General features: G+C 35.3%; 2 protein-coding genes across 2 annotated transcripts; both read left to right on the top strand.

Annotated features, from left to right (window-relative positions):
• The first annotated feature begins 664 nt into the window (after positions 1 to 664).
• Positions 665 to 2,548, top strand: LOC120354119 (jerky protein homolog-like). The gene has a single exon (XM_039440407.1). The coding sequence runs from the start codon at positions 665 to 667 to the stop codon at positions 2,546 to 2,548; it is 1,884 nt and encodes a 627-aa protein (XP_039296341.1).
• Positions 2,549 to 3,610: 1,062 nt separating this feature from the next.
• Positions 3,611 to 21,450, top strand: LOC111062015 (F-box-like/WD repeat-containing protein TBL1XR1-B). The gene is made up of 8 exons (XM_039440205.1): positions 3,611 to 3,943; positions 4,284 to 4,429; positions 5,442 to 5,607; positions 7,415 to 7,559; positions 9,647 to 9,947; positions 12,254 to 12,428; positions 15,349 to 15,473; positions 16,675 to 21,450. The coding sequence occupies exons 1-8, from the start codon at positions 3,886 to 3,888 to the stop codon at positions 17,056 to 17,058; spliced, it is 1,500 nt and encodes a 499-aa protein (XP_039296139.1). The 5' UTR covers positions 3,611 to 3,885; the 3' UTR covers positions 17,059 to 21,450.
• Positions 21,451 to 21,999: the final 549 nt, after the last annotated feature.

Below are 21,999 nucleotides of genomic sequence, written 5' to 3'. Positions count from 1 at the left end.
TCAGAATCACTGATGGTGTGTGTGATACATGTCCCGATTGTGGCAGCGGGCCCCACAGCACAAAGCATCTTTTCAGCTGCCCCACGAAGCCAAGACTATTGACAGCCGCCAGCTTATGGACCGACCCCTGTGGGGTGGCCCACTTCCTAGGCCTTGAGACGAAAGAGGAGTGAAGCAATGAGGTTCGGTTCCCGAAGTTGCTACAACAACAAGAGATTCTGTAACCAGAAAGGTTTAAGTCTAAAAGATGAAAGATGCCCATAGACCATGAAAGCTCAGCTTTTTGAGTAGAATGCCATGGTCCACACAGTCGAAGGCTTGGTTCAGTTCACACAGAGCCAGAGACCCACCATCCTCAAAGGCAGCTGTAATCTGCAGAACCTGGTGGACATCTTGAGGCATGATCTGCAGGCTCGTTGCGAGGCAGAGGTCAAACTCTTAGGTTTAATGATGAACCCTACTCTTTCATGAGAGAAACATATTGGCATGCTGTGCAATTAATTGGCCAGGGTGACATTGTTGATGTGGAAACAGAAGCAACATTTGCCTGTCAACTACTTGATTTCAGCCTACCAAGGGCTATATGCTGTATCATAAACATATAAGCTATGGAATGGACGATGGGGCTATGTGGGTAATGCAGTGAAACCAGGGTCTCTTAAAAATGCCACGGAGCAAAGAAAAAAAGAAAAGAGAGCAGCCAAGTAATGCAGCCTTCATCTCTGCTGTAAAAGATGTTGTGGAGAACCATTATTCTGTTCGTGGGGCTGCTGACAAGTACGGAATCTCCAAGTCAGCGCTAGCAAGACATGTTTCTGCATTCAAAGCTTCAGGCGCATCATCCTATGAATATGCTCCAAATTACGATGTGAAAAAGGTGTTTACTGAAGCTCAGGAAACTATGCTGGTGGAATATATGAAGCAAGCTGCTTACATGCATTATGGCCTCACCATTCTTGATCTACGCAGACTTGCTTACGAGTTTGCAAAAGAAAATAAAGTTAAATACCCCACAAAATGGGATGAAGATAAATTAGCTGGAGAGGGGTGGACAAGACTCTTTAGGCAACGGCATTCCTCTGAATTGTCATTACGTAAACCTGAGGCAACTAGCCTATCCAGGGCTACCTCTTTCAACAAACACAATGTTGGTCTATTTTTTGCAAACTATATTGAAGTCCTTGGCCGCAGCCAATTCGGCCCAGAAAGAATTTACAACTTAGATGAAACAGGCCTGTCAACTGTTCAGAACCCACCTAAGGTATTAGCCCCTAAAGGTGTGAAAGCTATTGGAGGTATGACATCTGCAGAGCGCGGTACTAATGTAAGCATGATAGCAGCGGTGAATGCTCTAGGGAACACCGTTCCTCCCCTTTTTGTGTTTCCCCGCGTTCACTTTAAAAGTAACATGCTAAAAGGAGCACCACCAGGCTCAATTGGAGCAGCAGCACCATCAGGTTGGTCCAATGAGAACATTTTTAACCAATATTTTGAACATTTTGTGAAGCACACCAAGCCAACCATTGAGAGCCCAGTTATTTTGCTGCTAGACAACCATGAGAGCCACGTTTCTGTGAGAGCAATCACTCTAGCTAAGAAAGTTGGTGTGCATATGGTCACTTTCTATCCCCACACCTCTCACAAAATGCAACCTCTAGACCGCACAGTCTTTGGTCCATTTAAAACGTATTACCATAAGGCTATTACTGACTGGATGACTTCACCTGGCAACCAAGGGAAACCACTAACAATCTACGATGTAGCTGAAATTGCTGGAAAAGTCTACAGCAAAGCTTTTACACCGTCCAACATAATTGAGGGATTTAAAGTTACTGGCATTTTCCCTCTAGATCAAGATATTTTTAAAGACCACGAGTTTCTGCCAGCTAATGTGACAGATCGTCCTGCTCCTACCTCTAGCCCTTGTCTTCAGGACCGTCAGGTAGACCTGCCATCAGAATCACAGCAACCATCGACCTCATCTGATGTGCAACCATCGACCTCATCTGATGTGCAACCATCGACCTCATCTGATGTGCAGCAGGAAGATCCATCGACATCCCCCAAAGTGCCAGCTTCAACTCCCAGCCATATTATTACCCCAGAAATGTTAAGGCCTTTCCCAAAGGCAGAGGCTCGCAAAAGTCAAGGCAATACCAAATGTAGGCCTAAGGGAAAATCTAAAATCATGACGGACACCCCAGAAAAAGACGAAATTGAAAATATGAAAAAGATAAAGATGGAGGGGAAACAAAGAAAGGGATTGAAAAAAATAACGGATCACAATGCAGAGAATGTCTTGAGGCTAAAAAGAGAGAAAATGAATAAGCTACAAAGAGAGAAAATAAACAAGGTACGTTTAAACTTAAAAAATATGTTTAAGAAGGGAAAAGACTCAAGTGATGAAGATTTGCCAAATTTTTATGATGAAAAGAATGAAAACCCTGATGATATGTTTGAGTTGTCCGATGAAGATTATCCTGAAGCAAAAGAACTTGAAAAGAACCTCAATCTTGAAGAGTTAAAAAATGGAGATATGTTCTGGTAGAACTTGAAGGGAAAAAAACACAAAGCATTTCACTGCTAACATAACTGAAAGGCTAGACAACGAAACATTTTCTGCAACCTATTTAGTGAAATGCCTAGACTCTGATAAGTTCAAATCCAAGAGCTCAGACATTTTTGATGTTAGTGCAAAAGACATAAAACTAAAACTTCCAGATCCTCATTCTCACGGGGGAACAGCAAGGCTGCAAAATCAACTTAAATTTTCTGTTTCCTTTTCAGGGTACAATGTTGGTTAGTTTGATAGCTCACAGAGGGAAAATGTATGCCAGCTCATTTTATCGACTTATATATGTTTATTTTACTCTTTGTACTAATAAAGATTAATTTTTTATTGTGTAAAGTGGTTTTTATATACCATTTAATACCTGTCCCTAGGTACATCTAAGGTTGTCCCCAGGTACATCAAGCTGATGTACCTAGGGACAAAATTCAAATTTTTTTAAATAATTTTTTTAAACATTTCCCAGACAAGTTAAAGTCTTTATAATTTTTAACGCTATACAGAAGGATTCCTTTTGAATATAGACATTCAAAGTTGGTTGAAATTTATAAAAGGTTTTATTTAAAAAAATAAAAACTAGAAACTGTCCCTAGGTACAGCACCTTCCTCTACTTCATAATAAATTTCAAGATGAAATATTTTGTTTATTAATTATAAATTTTATATTGTTAAAAGCAGATGTGGCAACAGAGCAGAGAGAGAGATAGCGCTATCCGCTTTGTTGGAGATAGACAAGGATAGCAATACTATTGCTAATCAAACTCTGCCATTATAACGTGGACCTTACTATACCCTCTGTACACACTGAATGAAACCAGTGGACTTGTATAACAGTTTGAGACTGTTTCATAATTTTAAATTTTGTATAATGAATATATGTTAATTAGGTCACAAAAAAAACAAATAATAATATGTTAATAGTAACAAATAATAATAATAATAAGTTACAATTCATTTCAGCTAATAATAGAAAAAAAATATTTTGTTGGTACACCTGAATAGAATGGCGTCCATTTTTCAATGGCGAACATTGAACTCGGATTCCACCCCTCCACTCCATTAACAACTATTCCTTATTCAATGATGGCATCTACAATTTGTGCGTCTGTTTATTCTTTATTATTATTAATTGAACATTTCATTATTTAAAGTAATGCTGGCATTATTATTTCAAAGGCATTTTTCTCAAGAATTACATTTCATGAAAAATAAGTGTTATAGACAGAAAGAGTAAACAGTGTCGATCTATTCTGAACGTAAACAAAAGGAGGTTAGGAAGGTTTATGCATTGATATTGTTTGAAAAACATAGTAAAAATGAGTTTTTCAAGTGATGAAGTAAACTTTTTAGTATATAGGTATCTTCAAGAATCTGGTAAGTTGGATAAATAATTGTTGTTAACACAGAAAATATAAGTTTAGCCCATTAGATTTAGCGGTACTGTACCTATAACCACGGCGGCATTATAATATTTTGAGTATAATGTAAACACTTACTTATTAATTTATAATACTAGAATTGAATATTTGCTATATCTCTGCACTTTCAAAAGTTTGGCGTTGATTTTCGCTGAAAAATCTATAATTTCCAACTTATAACAGCGTACAGTATTTGCATGAATATGCACACAAATAATAACTTCCAAGTTATCAACCTACCAAAAGTAACGGCTACACTGAAACCAACATTTGTCTGAATTTTTACTCTTTTCCAGGCTTTCAACATTCAGCTTATACGTTTGGTATAGAATCGCACATCTCACAATCCAATATAAATGGAGCGCTTGTTCCACCCGCTGCGCTCATTAGTATATTACAAAAAGGACTACAATACACGGAGGCAGAAATAAGTATAGGAGAGGTATGGAAAAGCTTTGTCAATTTTATAATATTAATAATTATCCTGAATGATAAAATACTCGTCCAGATGAGTTTTTATTTAGTAAGTACAAGATGTTGGACAAAGTAAAGGTTTTTTCTTCGTTTTCATATATCAAGTATTGTGCCAATTCTTAAATGCGCTATGAGAGATACGCTATGATACGCAAAGTGACAAATGACGTGGCACGAGGAAAAGGTTTGCGCCACGTCCCTTCTCTGAACATTGGACCATTTATTTTCATAGGAGACACGTAGAAGGGACAAAAATCCGTCCCACTTCTTTTCTGTTGATGTATTTACATAAGAGAGACATGGATGAGACAAAAGTCTACGTTACGTTTTTGTCCGACTCTAAAAATTGGGCCTAAGATACATAAACATTGGTCAATCTTTCGCCGAAAACTTTTTCCGTCTTCCCAGCAGTCCTCAGGCTGCAGGAGTCGTCATGCTTTATTACCTTCTGTGATATGTTCATCTACATATTCATTTATTACTTAGTAGTATGGCCGATCTGTCAAGTGTCCTCTAAGCTGTTTTGCAAATACTCTCTTGAAAATCTACGTAAGGCCCGTCAGATATGGCCTGTCGGTGCATTGCCAAGATATTCTCTGACAAATAGTGAATACATTTTTTGGGCCCTCTGTATTACCTATGTTAAAATCATATTCTAGTAAAAAATAATAGGCCTAATAATGATATAATGTATATATTTTTTTTATTTTCAAAGGCAATTCTCTAGAAGTATTTCAAGTCAAGGATCTGATGAGGGGAGGAATGATCAGATAATACAAACGTATCCATTTATGAAGAGCTCTGAAGTTATAATGATAAACATATTTTTCATATTCTTTTTATTGTACTGTGTGAAGGAGGCAAAATGAGTTTCATTCTGTTGTCTCTATTAATAAATAAACATGGGAAACATTACCAATACGACCAAAAGTGAGTCACATTCTCAGACTGTTTTTCTTGAACTATGTGTGATGTTGCAGGATGGTACGGAACATAGACTAGTTGAAAGCTTATCTTTGATAGACGCGGTTATGCCAGACATAGTCGCCAGCCGCCAGAACCAACAGAACAAACAAAAGCAGCAGACCGTCAAAACAGAGCCGCAAGAGACGAACGGAGATGAAGCGGTCAAGGTTGAACAAAAAAGTATGCAATACACAAATCTCGTAATACCGGTTATACCGCTATTAAAAAGAACAATCATATTTTAGCTTTATAAATATGAAACCTTTTTGTAACTACTTTCTATTACATAAGTAACTACGTTTTAGTACATTGTAACTACTTTCTACCACAAGTAAGTATCACCTGGTCCTAACGGTTCTCCTATCGAATCATACCCCATACCGTCAAAGAGAGATCTTGTAAAATGCTATTCGATTTTTGAGATAAATGATCACTTCGCCGGTAGTGAAAACCTGTTAACATACAGGAGTGGAAATGCAGCATTACCAGATGCTTATCGTATCCGTTGAATAAATGAAAAATGAATTAAAATGTCATTTTATAGGATTTAATTGACTATATTAAATACCTATCATACTAGATTTTCAGTAGTAAGAAAACTTCATACTAATAGGGAGAATCTTGAACATTCAGAGATTGTAAGGTTATACCAGGAGAACCTCACACTGCCCAGCATCGAAACCCGGTTGCAAAATTTGACATGCCACATCCAGTCAAAATAAAAAAGAAGTGAATTCCAAAGATATGCTGGCGAAATTCTTTAGAAAAGCTAGTGCTTTCTTGTAAAAATGAAAAAAAATGTTTGACAAAGACAAATGTAGGAAATTTTCTCCGAGGATGAATCACTTTCTGAGTATCCTGAGTCTCAAAATGAAACAGTTGATGTCATCTGTAGCAAATTTCAAGAATTGCAGCATGTTGAACATTTATTTACATTTTTCTACATTTACAACGAGGATATTTTTTGTTACCCATGCTGTTCAACGCAAAATCGTATAATTGATTAGGAAGACGACTGGAAGAAAATGCTTTGAGAGTTGTCAAAGCAAGCGGAAAATTTGAAAGCTCCTGAAGTTGAGAAGGATTAATATATTTCAAACATAAAAATGAGATTTTCATTCAAAATGGCAGATCTAAGATGGCGGACCAAAATTTTGAAGCGCCAGAAAATTACTTTTTTCAATCCAAGTAGGATCCCCAATATAGGCCGTGCTGACCACGCAAGAGATGGTGGGACAACGTGGAAACAGACCTTCAATCTTTGGGCGTAAGAAGGTGCAGACAGCGAGCACAGGACAGAGATTCATGGAAAAGGCTTGTGGAGGAGGCCAAGGCTCTTCAAGGGCCTTAGAGTCAATGAGTAGTAGTAGGATCTCCAATGAAACCTGTCAAATTATTCTTGTAAAGATTTTTTCAGATGTTTCCATAATTTTCATCAACTCTGTATAGTGTTATAACCTTGGATAATTTATTTTTTCTACATCTGCGCCTAAAGAAAGAATTTACATACTCAATTCTCCTCGTAAAACAGCTTATTTCTGAGGAGAAACTACTTTTTCGCTCGCTAACCATTACGCATGCACAGTAGATTTTCTTTACGCTCGCAAATCATTCGCGCATGCGCAGAAGAGTTTCTATACGCTCGCTAATCAGATGATGATAAACAGCTCGCCAAAAGAAAAACCACTCTCGGTCAGATCTTAACCTAAAAAGTCGGTAGTTGTACCGATTCTACAGCCATGATGGATATCAGTGTAGACGAATTATAAAATCCGCCAGATATAAGTGATTTAACAGGTTTGTGCAGTTGTAGAAAAAATTTTGTATGTAATTCGCGCGTAATACTTCTTTATCGCTCTTGCAAAATTCACGCTCCGCTTCGCGTCGCGTGATAACTGTATTGCGCGAGCGATAAAGTCGCACATTACGCTCTTAATACATAAATAGCTATTTTCGAATGAAATAAATTGAAATTGGTTTGTTTCAGGTGGAGCAGCGGCCAGCACGAATGAATCGATGGAGGTGGATGGATCAATTGAGATTCCTCCCAGTAAGGCGACAGTCCTCAGAGGTCATGAGTCCGAAGTCTTCATCTGTGCCTGGAACCCCACCAGGGATCTCCTTGCTTCTGGGTTAGACTCAATTATATTCATATTTTATTCCATTTATTTATCTATCCACCACACAAGGGCTGAAGTAAAAGTATTGTGTACGGTATTAAATTAGGGGTATCAATTCAATTGATATTGTATTAATTTTTCTCATCCATTCGTTCAGACAGATGAATATGAAATAATGCGATTGATTATTGATTCTTACAATAGTACATCATCAAAACGATAGGAAGAAAAAATAAGGTAACCTTTTGTTATTTCTCTCCTAAACTTAGATAAGGTTACTTCAACCCCTAATTCAATACACAATACTGTTACTTCAACCCCTAATTCCAATTGAACAATCTAGAGGTTGTGTTGAGCTAATGATTGATTTGATTCGCATATAATTTCAAGTTTCTGATTTTAATTCCAATCATAAAATTTATTATTTCAATTCTGAATTATCAATTTTATAGTGCAAGTGCAAGAAAAATAACTAAATTATACATTGATAGCAATAATACATTAAATGATAGTGAAGTGTAATGAATTAGGTATAATTAGTCCATAATGTTATTGTATATTGCTATATATCTTTTTTTCGAATAGCTCGTTTGAGAGAGCACGTCTAATCAATATTACTTTCCTTGCCCTATTACCATAGGTAAGGAAAGTATTGCTTTCCGAAAAAATGAGGTACCCCAATTTTTAAATTTCTTTACGTTTCAAGGTCCCCTGAGTCCAAAAAAGTGTTTTTTGGGTATTGGTCTGTATGTGTGTGTGGGTGTGTATGAGTGTATGTGCGTCTGTGTACATGATATCTCATCTCCCAATTAACGGAATTACTTGAAATTTGGAACTACAATGTAAGGATCCGACACGAACAATTTCGATCTAATGCAATTCAAGATGACGGATAAAATGGCGAAAATGTTGTCAAAAACAGGGGTTTTGCGATTTTCTCGAAAACGACTCCAACGATTTTGATCAGATTCATACCTAATATAGTCATTGATAAGCTCTATCAACTTCCACAAGTCTCATATCTAAAAATTTCAGGAGCACCGACCCATCTATGCAAAGTTTGATTTCAGATTTCCAATTATCAGGCTTCAGATACAATTATAACAAAAAATTCAAGTGGAAAAGATTGAGAATGAAAGTCTCTACAATTAATATTCAGTAACATTTCCGCCTAAAATTGAAAATAAGCTCGATATTCGAGAAAATGTGATTATTCAATTGCAAATTGTTGGCAACTGTTGATTCTATTAATTCATTCACTACGCAGAGATAGCAGACCTCATGTGTCTGCAACGTTATTGTCCTGTCACCAGCTGGCTCAAATCTTTGAATAGTAGACTTGAGATGCGCGTGAACACTAGCGTCAGGTGATCAATTTTCATAACGGCAAGGAAAGTTGTGTGAGTGCGCCACACCAGATTTTTATAGTGCAAGTTCAAGAGTAATAACTAAATTATAAATTGAAGCAATAATACATTAATGATATTGCAAGTGCAAGAAAAATAACTAAATTATACATTGATAGCAATAATACATTACATGATAGTGAAGTATAATGAATTAGGTATAATTAGTCAAAGAACGTTATTGTATATTACTATAATAACCTATTTTTTCTAATAGATTGTTTGTGAGAGCACGTCTAATCAATGTCACTATTATGTTATGTTCAGCTGGTCCATTCACCTGCGTGCCCACAGCCCACATCAATTTCATCTTTTCCGATCTATCACTTTCTCAGCTGTTGTGGGGTTCACGGCTCCTTCTTTCCTTCTCCTCCCTATTATTCCCTATATATCTATTATTGTATACTAGCAGGAAACCCGTGCAGGCAAGGGTATATTTTAAAACTTGACAAACTGAAAATTTGACGTAATGAAATCTTGAAGAATTAAAATTAGGTCTATAACCATCCTCGGTAAATTAAGAATCTATATATGCAAAAGTTCAAGTTAATCAGTCCAGTAGTTCAGACATGATGATGCGTCGAACATAATTTTCCTATCCCGTTCGTGTATAAGCTAGTTCTTTCCTTTATTATAGTATAGGTCATAAGTATATCCAGTGTAATTATTCATGTTGATCTGTTGCGTTTATAGGTCGGGTGATAGCACGGCACGTATCTGGGACATGTCGGACAACGGCACATCACCCAACCAGCTGGTGTTGCGGCACTGCATCCTGAAGGGTGGCTCAGAGGTACCCTCCAACAAGGACGTGACGTCACTGGACTGGAACTGCGACGGAACGCTACTGGCGACGGGATCCTATGACGGATATGCGCGCATCTGGAACACGGACGGTATGCTGGCTGAAACGTTAGGTCAGCACAAGGGACCCATATTCGCGCTAAAATGGAACAAGAGGGGCAACTATATACTCAGCGCTGGCGTTGATAAGGTGGGTTCCATCACGACTAACCTAAAAGGTTCTATTCATTTATGTTTCAAAGGTGAAAGAGTGTAGGTTAGGGGTTAGGTTTTTGCTTTTAAATTGCAATATGCTTGTATTTTTTCGAAATTTATATAAATAAAAATCGAGTCTCAAATTTTGACATTCAATAACTTTTTTATGCGTGCACCGAATTTGATTTTTTTTAATTGAGTTCGTTATGCTCAGGACCAGGTTTGTGGCCTTTCAAATTTATAATGCGACTTCAGGACTTTTTCCTACGGTCCTTCAAAGTTTACATTCAATGTAATCCTTATGGGAGAAGATTTGTGAGCTGGCCACACACAAATAAAAATCAGGTGTTATAATCATTGTGTCATCCAACAGCCGTCGGTAGATCTGTTTTTATATTTTCTTTCTAATGATTCACAAAATTCTAATAAAAATGCCGTGGTACGAACGACGACCAAACTTAGGTCGTAGAACTCGAAATGCTGTAAATTTAGAATATGCACGGGAAAATCAACAGCAAGGTGATATTCCATTCAATTCCCCAGCAAGCTGCATTCAACTCTATCTAAAAATACAAACTGCTGAAAAACCAACTAAGCATATAGGAAGTCCATATTGAGATATAAATGTAAATACAGGTTGTTGGATAATTTTCATAAAAATAGAGTGCATCAGATTAAGCTATAAGGCTAAGCACACCTGAGGAGGCGCGGCTTGGTGATACAAAGTGTTGATCCTACGGAGATTGCCTTATCACACCGTTCCACGCTATGCCCGATTCAGTGTGTGTGAGTTCTTCCATCCAAACCAATAAACAAGATGCACCTGAATGCAAAATGCCGCATCGTGCCTCCTCAGGTCTGTATCAAGCTAAAGTTTGTCATGAGATTCATTAACTATTTGGCGGTATGAAGTTTGCCGGGCCAGCTAGTATATTATAAATATCGCGAACAACCAAATATACAGAGTGTCACACGAAAGGTGTTACAGCCGAAAACCATAGAGATTATACATGAAATTTTAAACAAAAAAATTTAGTAAAATTTTCTTGTATAGACTTTATTTTTCTAGGTATATACACTTTTCGATATTTTGAAAAAACGTCAATAACTAGAAAACTATCGGTCAAAATCCAATTCTAAAATTGTGGTTGGAAAGAGGAAGAGATTTTCCACAAGATTCATGTAATCTAATCCTTTTTTGAACTTTTTATGAGCGTTGAAACTGTTTGAATTTTGGCTTTGGACTCGACGAATATTCTTTTTTCAATGAGCGCTTTTTACATTTTTTTTGTTGCAAATTTCATGTAGATTCTATGATGATCTTCGGCTGTTACACCTTCCGTGGGACTCTGTATATTTAGGCCAGGTGGAACTTCCTGTTAGTAACTCTCCATCAACAAAAATCTATACGATTTTTTTTACTTTATTGTTCCTGTGTGCAGCGTGCTTTTGGTTATTGAGCTTAAATATTCTTCATTTCAAATAAGTAGTTTAGAATAACCATATAGATGACCGAGCGAAGTGAGATCTAAAATTCAAGTCGACGGTTTTGCATTTCTCTTTAAATATGTTTAATGTTTATATGTTGCGCATTTACGGTGAAACGCAGCAATAGATTTTCATGTAATTTGACAGGTATGTTCCTTTTTAAATTGCGCGTCGACGTATATACAAGGTTTTTGGAAATTTTGAATTTCAAGGATAGTATAAAAGAAAAAGGAGCCTCCTTCATACGCCAATATTAGAGAAAAAACCAGACTATAGAATTATTCATCATAAATCAGCTGTCGAGTGGATTATAAATAATTGCATGCCATGACGCATGCAATTCAATATCTCAATGTAACTTGGTGAAAAATCAGCTGCTGTGCTGTCTATTAATTGCAGGCCTCACTGAATGCAATTTTAATGCACTATTCAATGAACTATTGATTGCATGCAATTTATAGCTAAAATAATATAGTATTGTCTCTCGACCTTCTCTGCTTTGAACTCGGGCTGTTCTGTTGCCATTATTTATCTTGAAGGAGATTAGCTTTTGATGTTAGCATTTTTGATACACCAACCCCAACAGCGTTTAGCCGTTTTCACACCGATATCTCGCCGACACGACATACAGATAGGATTTACTCTGATGGACAGTATAAGAGGAGGCTGTGGTTTATAACTGCGCGAGGTCTACTGTTCACAGAACTACTACTATTCACAGAACTAAGCTTTAAAAAGCGTAATATAGAATGAGAAAAAGCTTGAAGAATTATTTAATTTGGGTGATTTATTGATTGATTGTTTATGTTTCAGACGACAATAATCTGGGACGCGTCGACGGGTCAGTGCACACAGCAGTTCTCGTTTCACTCTGCTCCTGCACTGGATGTGGATTGGCAGACCAACAACAGTTTCGCCTCCTGCTCCACCGACCAGTGCATCCACGTATGCATGCTCAACGTCAACAGCCCCATCAAGTCTTTCGAAGGTACCAATATTCAAATATTTTATAATCTTCCCTTTATTTACTAGTAGTTCTGTGAACAGTAGACCTCATGCAGTATTCTCATCCACAAGTCCCTGATTGAAACTATAGACCTTATGGAAATACAGCAATTTCTTTGGCTTCTCCACACATCTGTGTAATCACTTGCCAGCTGATTTATGATGAATTATTCTATAGTCTGATTTTTACTCTAATATTGGCGTATGAAGGAGGCTCCTTTTTCCTTTTATATTACCCTTGAAATGCAAAATTTCCAAAAACCTTGTATATATGTCGACGCGCAATTAAAAAAGGAACATACCTGTCAAATTTCATGAAAATCTATTACCGCGTTTCGCCGTAAATGCGCAACATATAAACATTTAAACATTCAAACATTAAGAGAAATGCCAAACCGTCGACTTGAATCTTGAACCTCACTTCGCTCGGTCAACTAACAAAAACCTTCATTCCCTACTATTTAGAAATGAATAAATCATTTTTATTACATTCAGTAAAAACATTTATAAAAAATCATATCTTGGAAATTAACTGATCACTTTTCCAGTGTGATCAGTGTACAAAAAAGTAACAATTTAACTTATAAAAAACATAAAGGTAGTTGACCGAGCGAAGTGAGGTCTAAGATTCAAGTTGACGGTTTTGCATTTCTCCTTATTTATGTTTATATATTTATGTTCCGCATTTACGGCGAACGCAGCAATAGATTTTCATGAAATTTGACAGGTATGTTCCTTTTTGAATTTCGCGTCGACGTATACATAAGTTTTTTTGAAATATTGCATTTTAAAGATAATACAAAAGGAAAAGGAGTCTCCTTCTAACGCCAATATTACAGTAAAAATCAGGGGCCTGTTTCATAAAAACTTGGAAGTCCTGTAGTACAGGAACAGCTGATTCCATCGGCTATATTGAGCATGTAATTGGAATGGTGATTCTCCTGTATTACGTGACTTATAAGTTTTATGAAACAGGGCCCAGTCTATAGAATTATTCATCATAAATAAGCTGTCGAGTGGATTATTAAATTGCATTCAATGACTCATTAATTTAATATCTCAATGTAACCTGATAAAAAATCAGCTGTTGTGTGGACTATTAATTGCATGCAGTGAGGCATGCAATAATTGATGACTCGAAGTAGCATAGTATTTTCACCCGACTTTTCTCTGCTTTCAACTCAGTGAGCTTTTGATGATAGTAGCATAGCTGTTTACATCAAATTATTAGCATTGTTGATACAACAACAGCCATTAGTCGTTTATACACCGATATCTCGCCGACACGACAGGACAGGACAGAATTTACTCTAATGGACAGTATTAGAGGAGACTGTGGTATATAACTGAGCGAGGTCTACTGTTCACAGAACTACTAGTCTACAACAAACAAAAATATTTTCTTAATCACGTACTTTCTGCAGCGTAATACCATAGAGGAAATATAGTATTATGCTATATTTTCTTTTTGGTACCCTAATTCTCAAAACAAGTTTTACAATCTCAAAACAAGTTTTACAAGTCTCACATCAATGGAAATCGAAATTATTTGTGTACTATTTTAAGAACAGTAGAAGAAAGACAAAATAAAATTTTAAATTAGTAGGCTGTAATAAGGAAATAAAATGAATAGCCTATGGAAAAAAAGTATAAGAGATAGCGCTTTCTGCTTTCTCGAATGATAGGCAAGGATAGCATCACCAATGTTAATCTAATACTCCCAGTATAACGTGAACCTAACTATTGGCCTATAGTGAGGACCACGTTATAATGGCAGTGTACGATTGACAATACTGTTGCTGTCCTTTTCTATCATACAACAAAACAGATAGCGCTATCTCTCTCTAGCTTTGCAATGTTGTCAGTTTGCCTGAATATTTTAGTTTTACGTTTGACAGTGACTGTACAAAAGTAACTCAGCCGCCATTTTTTTTTCTTCATGCTATCAAAATACTTTGGTACACAAGTCTTATAATTAATTGATTAAAAATGTATTTTTGAAACAATGAAATAATTTTTAGACATTATCGTATGAGAAACACAAATTAAAATACCTGAAATGACATTTTAAAAGTTGATAACTAACCATACTAGACTTCATCCATGCTTCAGTTAGCCAACACGTTTAGGTTGGACCTACTCGTACATGTATAAATAATATTAAATGGTTATTTTAGAATTATTTCCATTAAGATTATTTATTTTAAAAAAGGATTTCTATTTTTCTATCATTTTTAAAAGAAATTGGAATTGAATACCTACCAAATAACTTTATTTCTGTTGTTTTGAAATTCAGATTGGTGTATCACAGTTTTTTAAATTAGCCGCCATTTCAGGTTTGTATAAAAATAAAAATCTGACCTTAGTTATGGAAGCAAATTTTTTAATCAAATTATGGAAAAATAATATTTCTTGATTAATTTGACATTAAATTGTTTATTTTATCAAGGAAATGATAATTATTATTAGATCAATTTTAATGGGATGAGTGGCAAAATGAGAGACTTGGCAACGTTTTTCTCCTATCTTTCTTCACTGCCATTATAACATGGACCTCACTATAGTACCATTCACTTACTCAGCCCAAGTTAAATGAAAGAGTTAATTAAATTATGTCATCAAGTTTAAGTGAAATGTTTATGTTCTGAGAAATTGGAGTTTTTTCCTTGGGTTATGTGCTGATGTGTAAATTAATCTCAGGAATTGAAAACTTCAGTTTGTAGTTATTTCGGACTCAACTTCATATTATGCGAATTGGAAATGAACCAAACCAAATCTTGGGACTGGTTCAATATATTCGAAATGGGATCGAAGCAGTTTTGGGCAAATGCTTGTTGTTTCTTGTGGCATTGTTCTATTTACATTGAATGAATATAATATAATTTAATGATGCATGCTTACAGGTCACACAAACGAAGTGAACGCCATCAAATGGGATCCTCAGGGTAATCTGTTAGCCTCATGCTCCGATGACATGACCTTGAAAATATGGTCTATGAAACAGGACACCTGTGTACACGATCTACAGGTAACCACCACACTTTTTTGAAATCATCTCACACTGGATAGCGACTACATATATTATACTTTTTTTGGACTGGTCATTATGTCGAAGAAAAACCTCGTACAAAATTCAACACAATTTCAGTGATGAACCTTGTGCTTACAATTTATTGAACAACTACTCAGATATCATCGTATCTTAAGGCTGACAGATTCATCTTCTGAAAGTTTCATGTGGATCAATTCATCCGTTTTTGAGAAGTAGTAAATTTTCGTATTGGAATTTCACAGCCATGACTTCAACTAAACAACTTCGACTACTTACTTACTCCTTGGCGCTACAACCCATTAAGAGTCTTGGCCTCCCGTAATACGCCTCTCCATTCATCTCGATCCGTTGCCTTCCCTCTCCATCCTATGATGCCCGTCTGCCTCAGGTCAGCCTCTACTTCATCGATGATCCATCGCATTCTTGGTCTTCCTAATCAACTTCAAATACATAAAATAAATATTCTCAAATTACAATATAGAACTACCGGCAAAGAACAACTTGTGCGCCGGCAGTGTGTTCGAACAACTAGGTAAACTGATTATGATAAACATGTCAAAATATTATATTCAGAAACATTCTGTGTAACTTTAAAGTGTGTATTCTAATCTACTTGATCTATCAATATTATATTTAGGAACATCGTGTGTAACTGTTAGTGCAATCTAATCGACTTGATCTAGCATCTATCAATATTATATCATAGAGAAACAATAGCGTAAGTAGATATCCCATGGTATAGGGAATTTATGTCGCAACTTTTACTGTTATCTCAAACCGATTACTGTCGATTATTGTCAATTTTTACTGTTTTGTTGGGGTGAGAGTGTATGAACGGCACAATTTTAGAGACTACCAGCGTCACACAGCTGCATGGGAAAGAACTACGTGAACTATCGGCTTGGGATAACAGTAAGAGTTGCGACATAAACGCCCTATACCATGGGATATCTACTTATGCTATCATTTCTCTATGATTATATTCAGGGACATTCTGTGTCACTGTAAAGTGTGTATTCTATTCGACTTAATCTAACAATATTATATTCAGGAACATTGTGAGTAAACCGTAAAGTGTGCACTCTATTCAAATTGATCTAGTAATATTTTACTTATGAAACATTGTGTGTTACTGTAAAGTGTGCACTCTAATCGACTTGCTCGGTAATGTTCGTAGGCACACAGCAAAGAAATCTACACGATCAAGTGGAGTCCAACGGGACCAGGCACAGCCAACCCCAACATGAACCTGATCCTGGCGAGTGCTTCGTTCGACTCGACCGTGCGGCTGTGGGACGTGGAGCGTGGCGCTTGCATCCACACGCTCACCAAGCACACCGAGCCCGTCTACAGTGTGGCGTTCTCGCCCGACGGCAAGTTCCTCGCCTCGGGCAGCTTTGATAAGTGTGTGCACATATGGAGTACCCAGTCCGGTCAGCTGGTGCACAGCTATAAGGGAACGGGAGGCATCTTTGAAGTGTGCTGGAACTCGCGGGGTGATAAGGTCGGTGCTAGCGCAAGTGACGGAAGTGTGTTTGTGTTGGATCTGCGCAAGTTGTAGGGGATTACGGAAGTGAGTGTGGGATTGCAGAAGTGAGGAGAGATTACGGAAATGAAGGTGAGATTGCGGAAATGGGGAGTGATTACGGAAATGAGGCATGAATTGAATGTTTTAGGGGAGTTACGGAAGTGAGAGTGGGATCGCGGAAGTGAGGAAGGATTACGGAAATGAAGGTGAGATTGCAGAAATGAGGAAATGAGGCAGGAATTGAAAGTTTTAGGAGAGTTACGGAAATGAGGCAGGAATTGGAAGTTGTAGGGGATTACGGAAATGAGGGTGGGAAATCGGAACTGAGGGTGGGATTACGGAAATAAGGGTGGAGTGCAGAAGTTGAGGCCAGCCACTAATGTAACGATACACCGGACATTTTTGACTGTACAGTTGAAAAGTGGATTGTTAGTGGCAGTCACCTGAGACTTTGGTGTGCAGTAGTTTTTGTGCTGTTGCAGGTCAGCTGTCACAGAACCACTGTTCGCCTGTCGGTCGAAAATGTGCGGCGAAATGTATCGGCAGTGGCTGTAATTAGAAGGGTTTCAGCAATTAGCTATGGTTCAATTCACTTGAAGCTGCTTAAATTCCTGTAAATCACATTACATCAAATAGCATCAATGCTCCCTTTGAAGTAATGTTTCATTTAGCAATACAATTTCGACAGTCAAAAGACAATTTCTTTATAGGGATTACGGAAATGAGAGTTTGTTAAAAGGGACCTATAGAACCCATTAAAGACAACTAGATTTCAGCCAGCGAATATGGTAAGGTCGTCATAACTAAGGGTGTGTGCACATCGAGTTTATTTGAAAAGCGTTCCGAGTTACGCGTTCCATGAAAACTGAGGTTAATTATTGAATTAGTACGACAGAGACAGAGAGAGAGAAAGATACGCTCATAAATTGATATCGATATTTATTGATTTGACGTTAAATTTAATTTAAATTGAAACTGAAGTGATTCATGGAAACTGAAGTTGATTAATTAATTAGTACGAGAGAGAGAGAAAGAAACGCTTATATAAATTAAATTTTTGTTAGATTTAATTTTAATTTTTAATATAATTACAAATAGTTAAATTGATACTGAAGCTGTAGTATCCGTTTACTACTTCTCAGTTTTATAGAATCTAGTTTTTCTTCAATTGAGAAATTCAACTAGAATGCATGTATTCGACAGCCCTCATTTTATCCATAGAAAGAATAGCAGACCTTGGAACGCCTGACAGCTGACAGCTCTCTGTGTGCACACACTCTAAGGCCCCATTACACGGTAAAATATTACATCAGTTATTTGGTCATTAAACGGTAAAATATTACATCATTTATTCGGTCATTAAACTGTAAAATTTTAGATCAAATATTTGGTCTTTGATCAATAATATTTGATGAATAGATCAAATATAAAATATGTGACAATATAAAACTGTTCCAATATGGAATGAAATCTTTGATAAAACTCTGTGAAACATTATAGATTAACCATTTTATTGTCTCTTTTCTGTATAGGGCTATAAATATAAATACAAATCTCAGTACCCTTTTTAAATGATTTTATCACAACATGTTTTGTGATAAAATAATTGTGTGAAAAGGGTTATGAGATTTGTATTTCTATTTATCATAGATCAAATATTGACTGTGTAATGTCGCCTTGAGACATACGTTTGACGGTTTGTAGGATGTACAGTGACAAGAGACTATATCCAATAAAGTGGCCTGGGCTCTGAAAATTCTTTATTTTTGAAGGGAAAAAAGGGTTCTGAAAATGATAGTTTTGCTGAAGGATTTCTTAGTACCTCATTAATTAGCATTTTGTAAACGATTCTCTTTAAAATGGTTTATTATCAAATTTGTAGTTTAGTTACTTTCGGTAGACTGAAAATAGTAAAACTTGTCTATAATATTGTCAAATTTCGAAGGGATTGTCGGAATATTTTTGTATTACTTATTGGAATAAGTAAATTTATTAGCAAATCAACGTTTTCTAATGATTTTAAAGATTATTGACATCAGTAATTGATTAATTTTTTGAGTGAAAATTCGTTTGATGGAAATAACATATTAGAAATATCCAGACGTTAAAGCATCGAGTTTCGTATTGATCTATTATTATTGGCAATTGAATTGAACAAATATGACTGTGTTTTCAACAGTTTTGTGTTTTCAACAGTTTTGTGTTTTCAACAATATGATTCAACATTGTGATTTCTATTTATATTCTAAAAGAACTTGTGTTTTGATTTAATATTGGCAATTGAATTGAAAAAAATAGATGACTGTGTTTTCAACTATATGATTCATCATTGTGATTTTTGAGATTTTTATTTATATTCTACAAGAACTTGTGTTTTTAACTTTTAATATTTTGGAAGATTTTGTTAGTGTTCCCTCTTGATAATAATATATTATTTTAAGTTATTTTTCGTTGATAAATTATGATCATTGTTATGCATTAAAAAGAAAATCCCATCTTATTAGGTGTAAAAATATTAGAGCACACATTATGTTATACTGGACTTAACATTTAAAAGTAGTGTGACTACAGTACCTGACTATGACAAGATTTTTGTTTGAGCGCTTTTCAAGATGAAAACTATAGACTTGCCATCACTTCACATGCTTCAGATACACTGGGAAAATCAATATTACTTGATGACTCATCTTATAGCAATATTAAAGGATGTATTGGCAATTTGATCAATATAGGTTCTTATCTTCAGCTTGTATACAGTTTTCAATTATATTTCTTGTTATTTATAATAAAACAATTACTCACAGTTGTGCATTATACGCTTAACCGCCGTAAAATGATATCATCCAACGGAAGCAAAACCAGGAAAAATATGAACAAATCAGATGACAATGAGATGACGTATCTTTATGGCGGTTAAATATAGTAAGACATAAAATGTACTACTTCTCACTCTTCATTTTTTTAATTCGGTATTTTCCAGAATACTTGAAATTTTCCAACTCGCTTTAATCATCAAAAGATTTATATTAAAGTAAACTACTATGCATATTATTAATTTATTGATCTTCTATCATGATTTGAAAAATAATTATGATGTAAAAACAGTAATTAAGAATTCACATTCGTTCTAGTGTACAATGGGAAAATCGATTCAGAAAAACAGTTTTTTCCTAGTTGTTGAGGGTCTGAGGTTTTGAGAAACTTTATCATTCTCCTCAAGAGTGTATTTTTGAAATAAATCTAAATTTGTTGAGTAGGTAAATGTGGGTAAATAATGAAGAAATTTGTGGAATAAAACTACAGATGGAAATTACTGAGATATTGAAATTATTCAAATTAAATAAAAATACTAAGAAATTGTCAAAAACCACAGATTACAACTCAGTTTATAGTTTATCAGAGATTGACAATGGTGTAACAACCGAAACCAGTCTTTCTAACTATCAATAAATCTGTGGTTTTTGACAATTTATTAGTATTTCTATTTAATTTGAATAATTGCAATATCGCAGTAATTTTCATTCCACAAATTTCTTCATTATTTACCCACTTTTACCTACTCAACAAATTTAGATTAATTTCAAAAATACACTCTTGAGGAGAATGATAAAGTTTCTCAAAACCTCAGACCCTCAACAACTACAGACTTTCTCAACTTCTCAACTACACAAAAAAAAAAAAAATCAAATGCTAATGAATTCATAATTATTATTAAACGAAAATCCAAATTAAATGCTGTAAACATTTAATATACTGATTAAAACTACTTTAAAAGTTCTTTTTTGAAAAATATTTTCTTTTATCGGTTTCACTTTGTTAATTTATGAATTGGGAACTCAAGTTGTGAGTTATTGATATTACTCAAGCATCTACTGAAAAATTGTGCAGTAAAATCTAGGAAGAGCATGTTCTTAAAACAGAATTATTTCATGTTTTCAATTGAATTGACGTTCTTAACAGTATTTTCAGCATCAGTGTACTCTTAGAAATAGTAAAAAGGAGTGAGACCTATTTATATTATTTGAATTGAAGTTTTTAATTTGTATACATAACATTAAAAAGTAGGTTACAGTAGATAGGAATCAATTATTCAAAATGTCCAATGTATGAGTTGTAATAATTTTTTTATTTATAGATAAGTTTATTTACTTTGTAGAGTAATGTAGATTAGTAAAAAATTCTAAGAGATTATTTCCCTTAACTGAACGTTCTGATGATATTGATATCTTTTTGAGAAATAAAATTATGATTAGGGTTTATTGCGGATATTTTTTTTCGCCGGGTACTAATAATTGTAAATAGAAATATTAGATTGTATCTTATTGTCTTTGAATGTTGATGTATGGGTGTATTAGTGCGAATGTATTTTCATTTTTAATTTAATATAATTATAATTAATATATATAATATATATTTTACAACTAAGCTGTTGATTCATTCAAATCATCCATTCATATCCTTTCCGAATTTCTGATTCCTATAATGTTCTTCATGATAGATAAATACTGTAAGTATTGATCCAAACTATCGTGTTCTTCAAAGCTCGTCCGAATACAATGTAGTTTTCATTTGGAAATAAAAATTGATCCTATTTGTTTTTGAGCATACTTCTAATATTCAAGGCTGTGAATAATCACCAGTTATATTGATCAGTTGATTTAATTCATATTGGATATTGCGTCAACCAGAGCTCTTGATTAATGTAAATAAACTGTCAATTAATTCTTCTATTCACACAGAACGGAAGTCTGAGAATGGACATTTGTCTCTTCAACGTCACTCCTATGTAAACATAGTTTCCATAGTTACACTCCTATGTATACATAGTTACACTCCTATGTAAACATAGTTTACATAGTTACACTCCTATGTAAGCATATATTCTCTTATTATGCTAGTTAGAACAGAGTATAACTCCATTAAAGATACAGCATTTTCTTAGTAATAATTATGAATTTCAACTTTTTGGCAAGT

Source organism: Nilaparvata lugens, chromosome 13 (assembly GCF_014356525.2).
Source record: "Nilaparvata lugens isolate BPH chromosome 13, ASM1435652v1, whole genome shotgun sequence".
Taxonomy (NCBI): Eukaryota; Metazoa; Arthropoda; class Insecta; order Hemiptera; family Delphacidae; genus Nilaparvata; species Nilaparvata lugens.
This window is presented reverse-complemented; position numbering and strand designations above follow the sequence as displayed.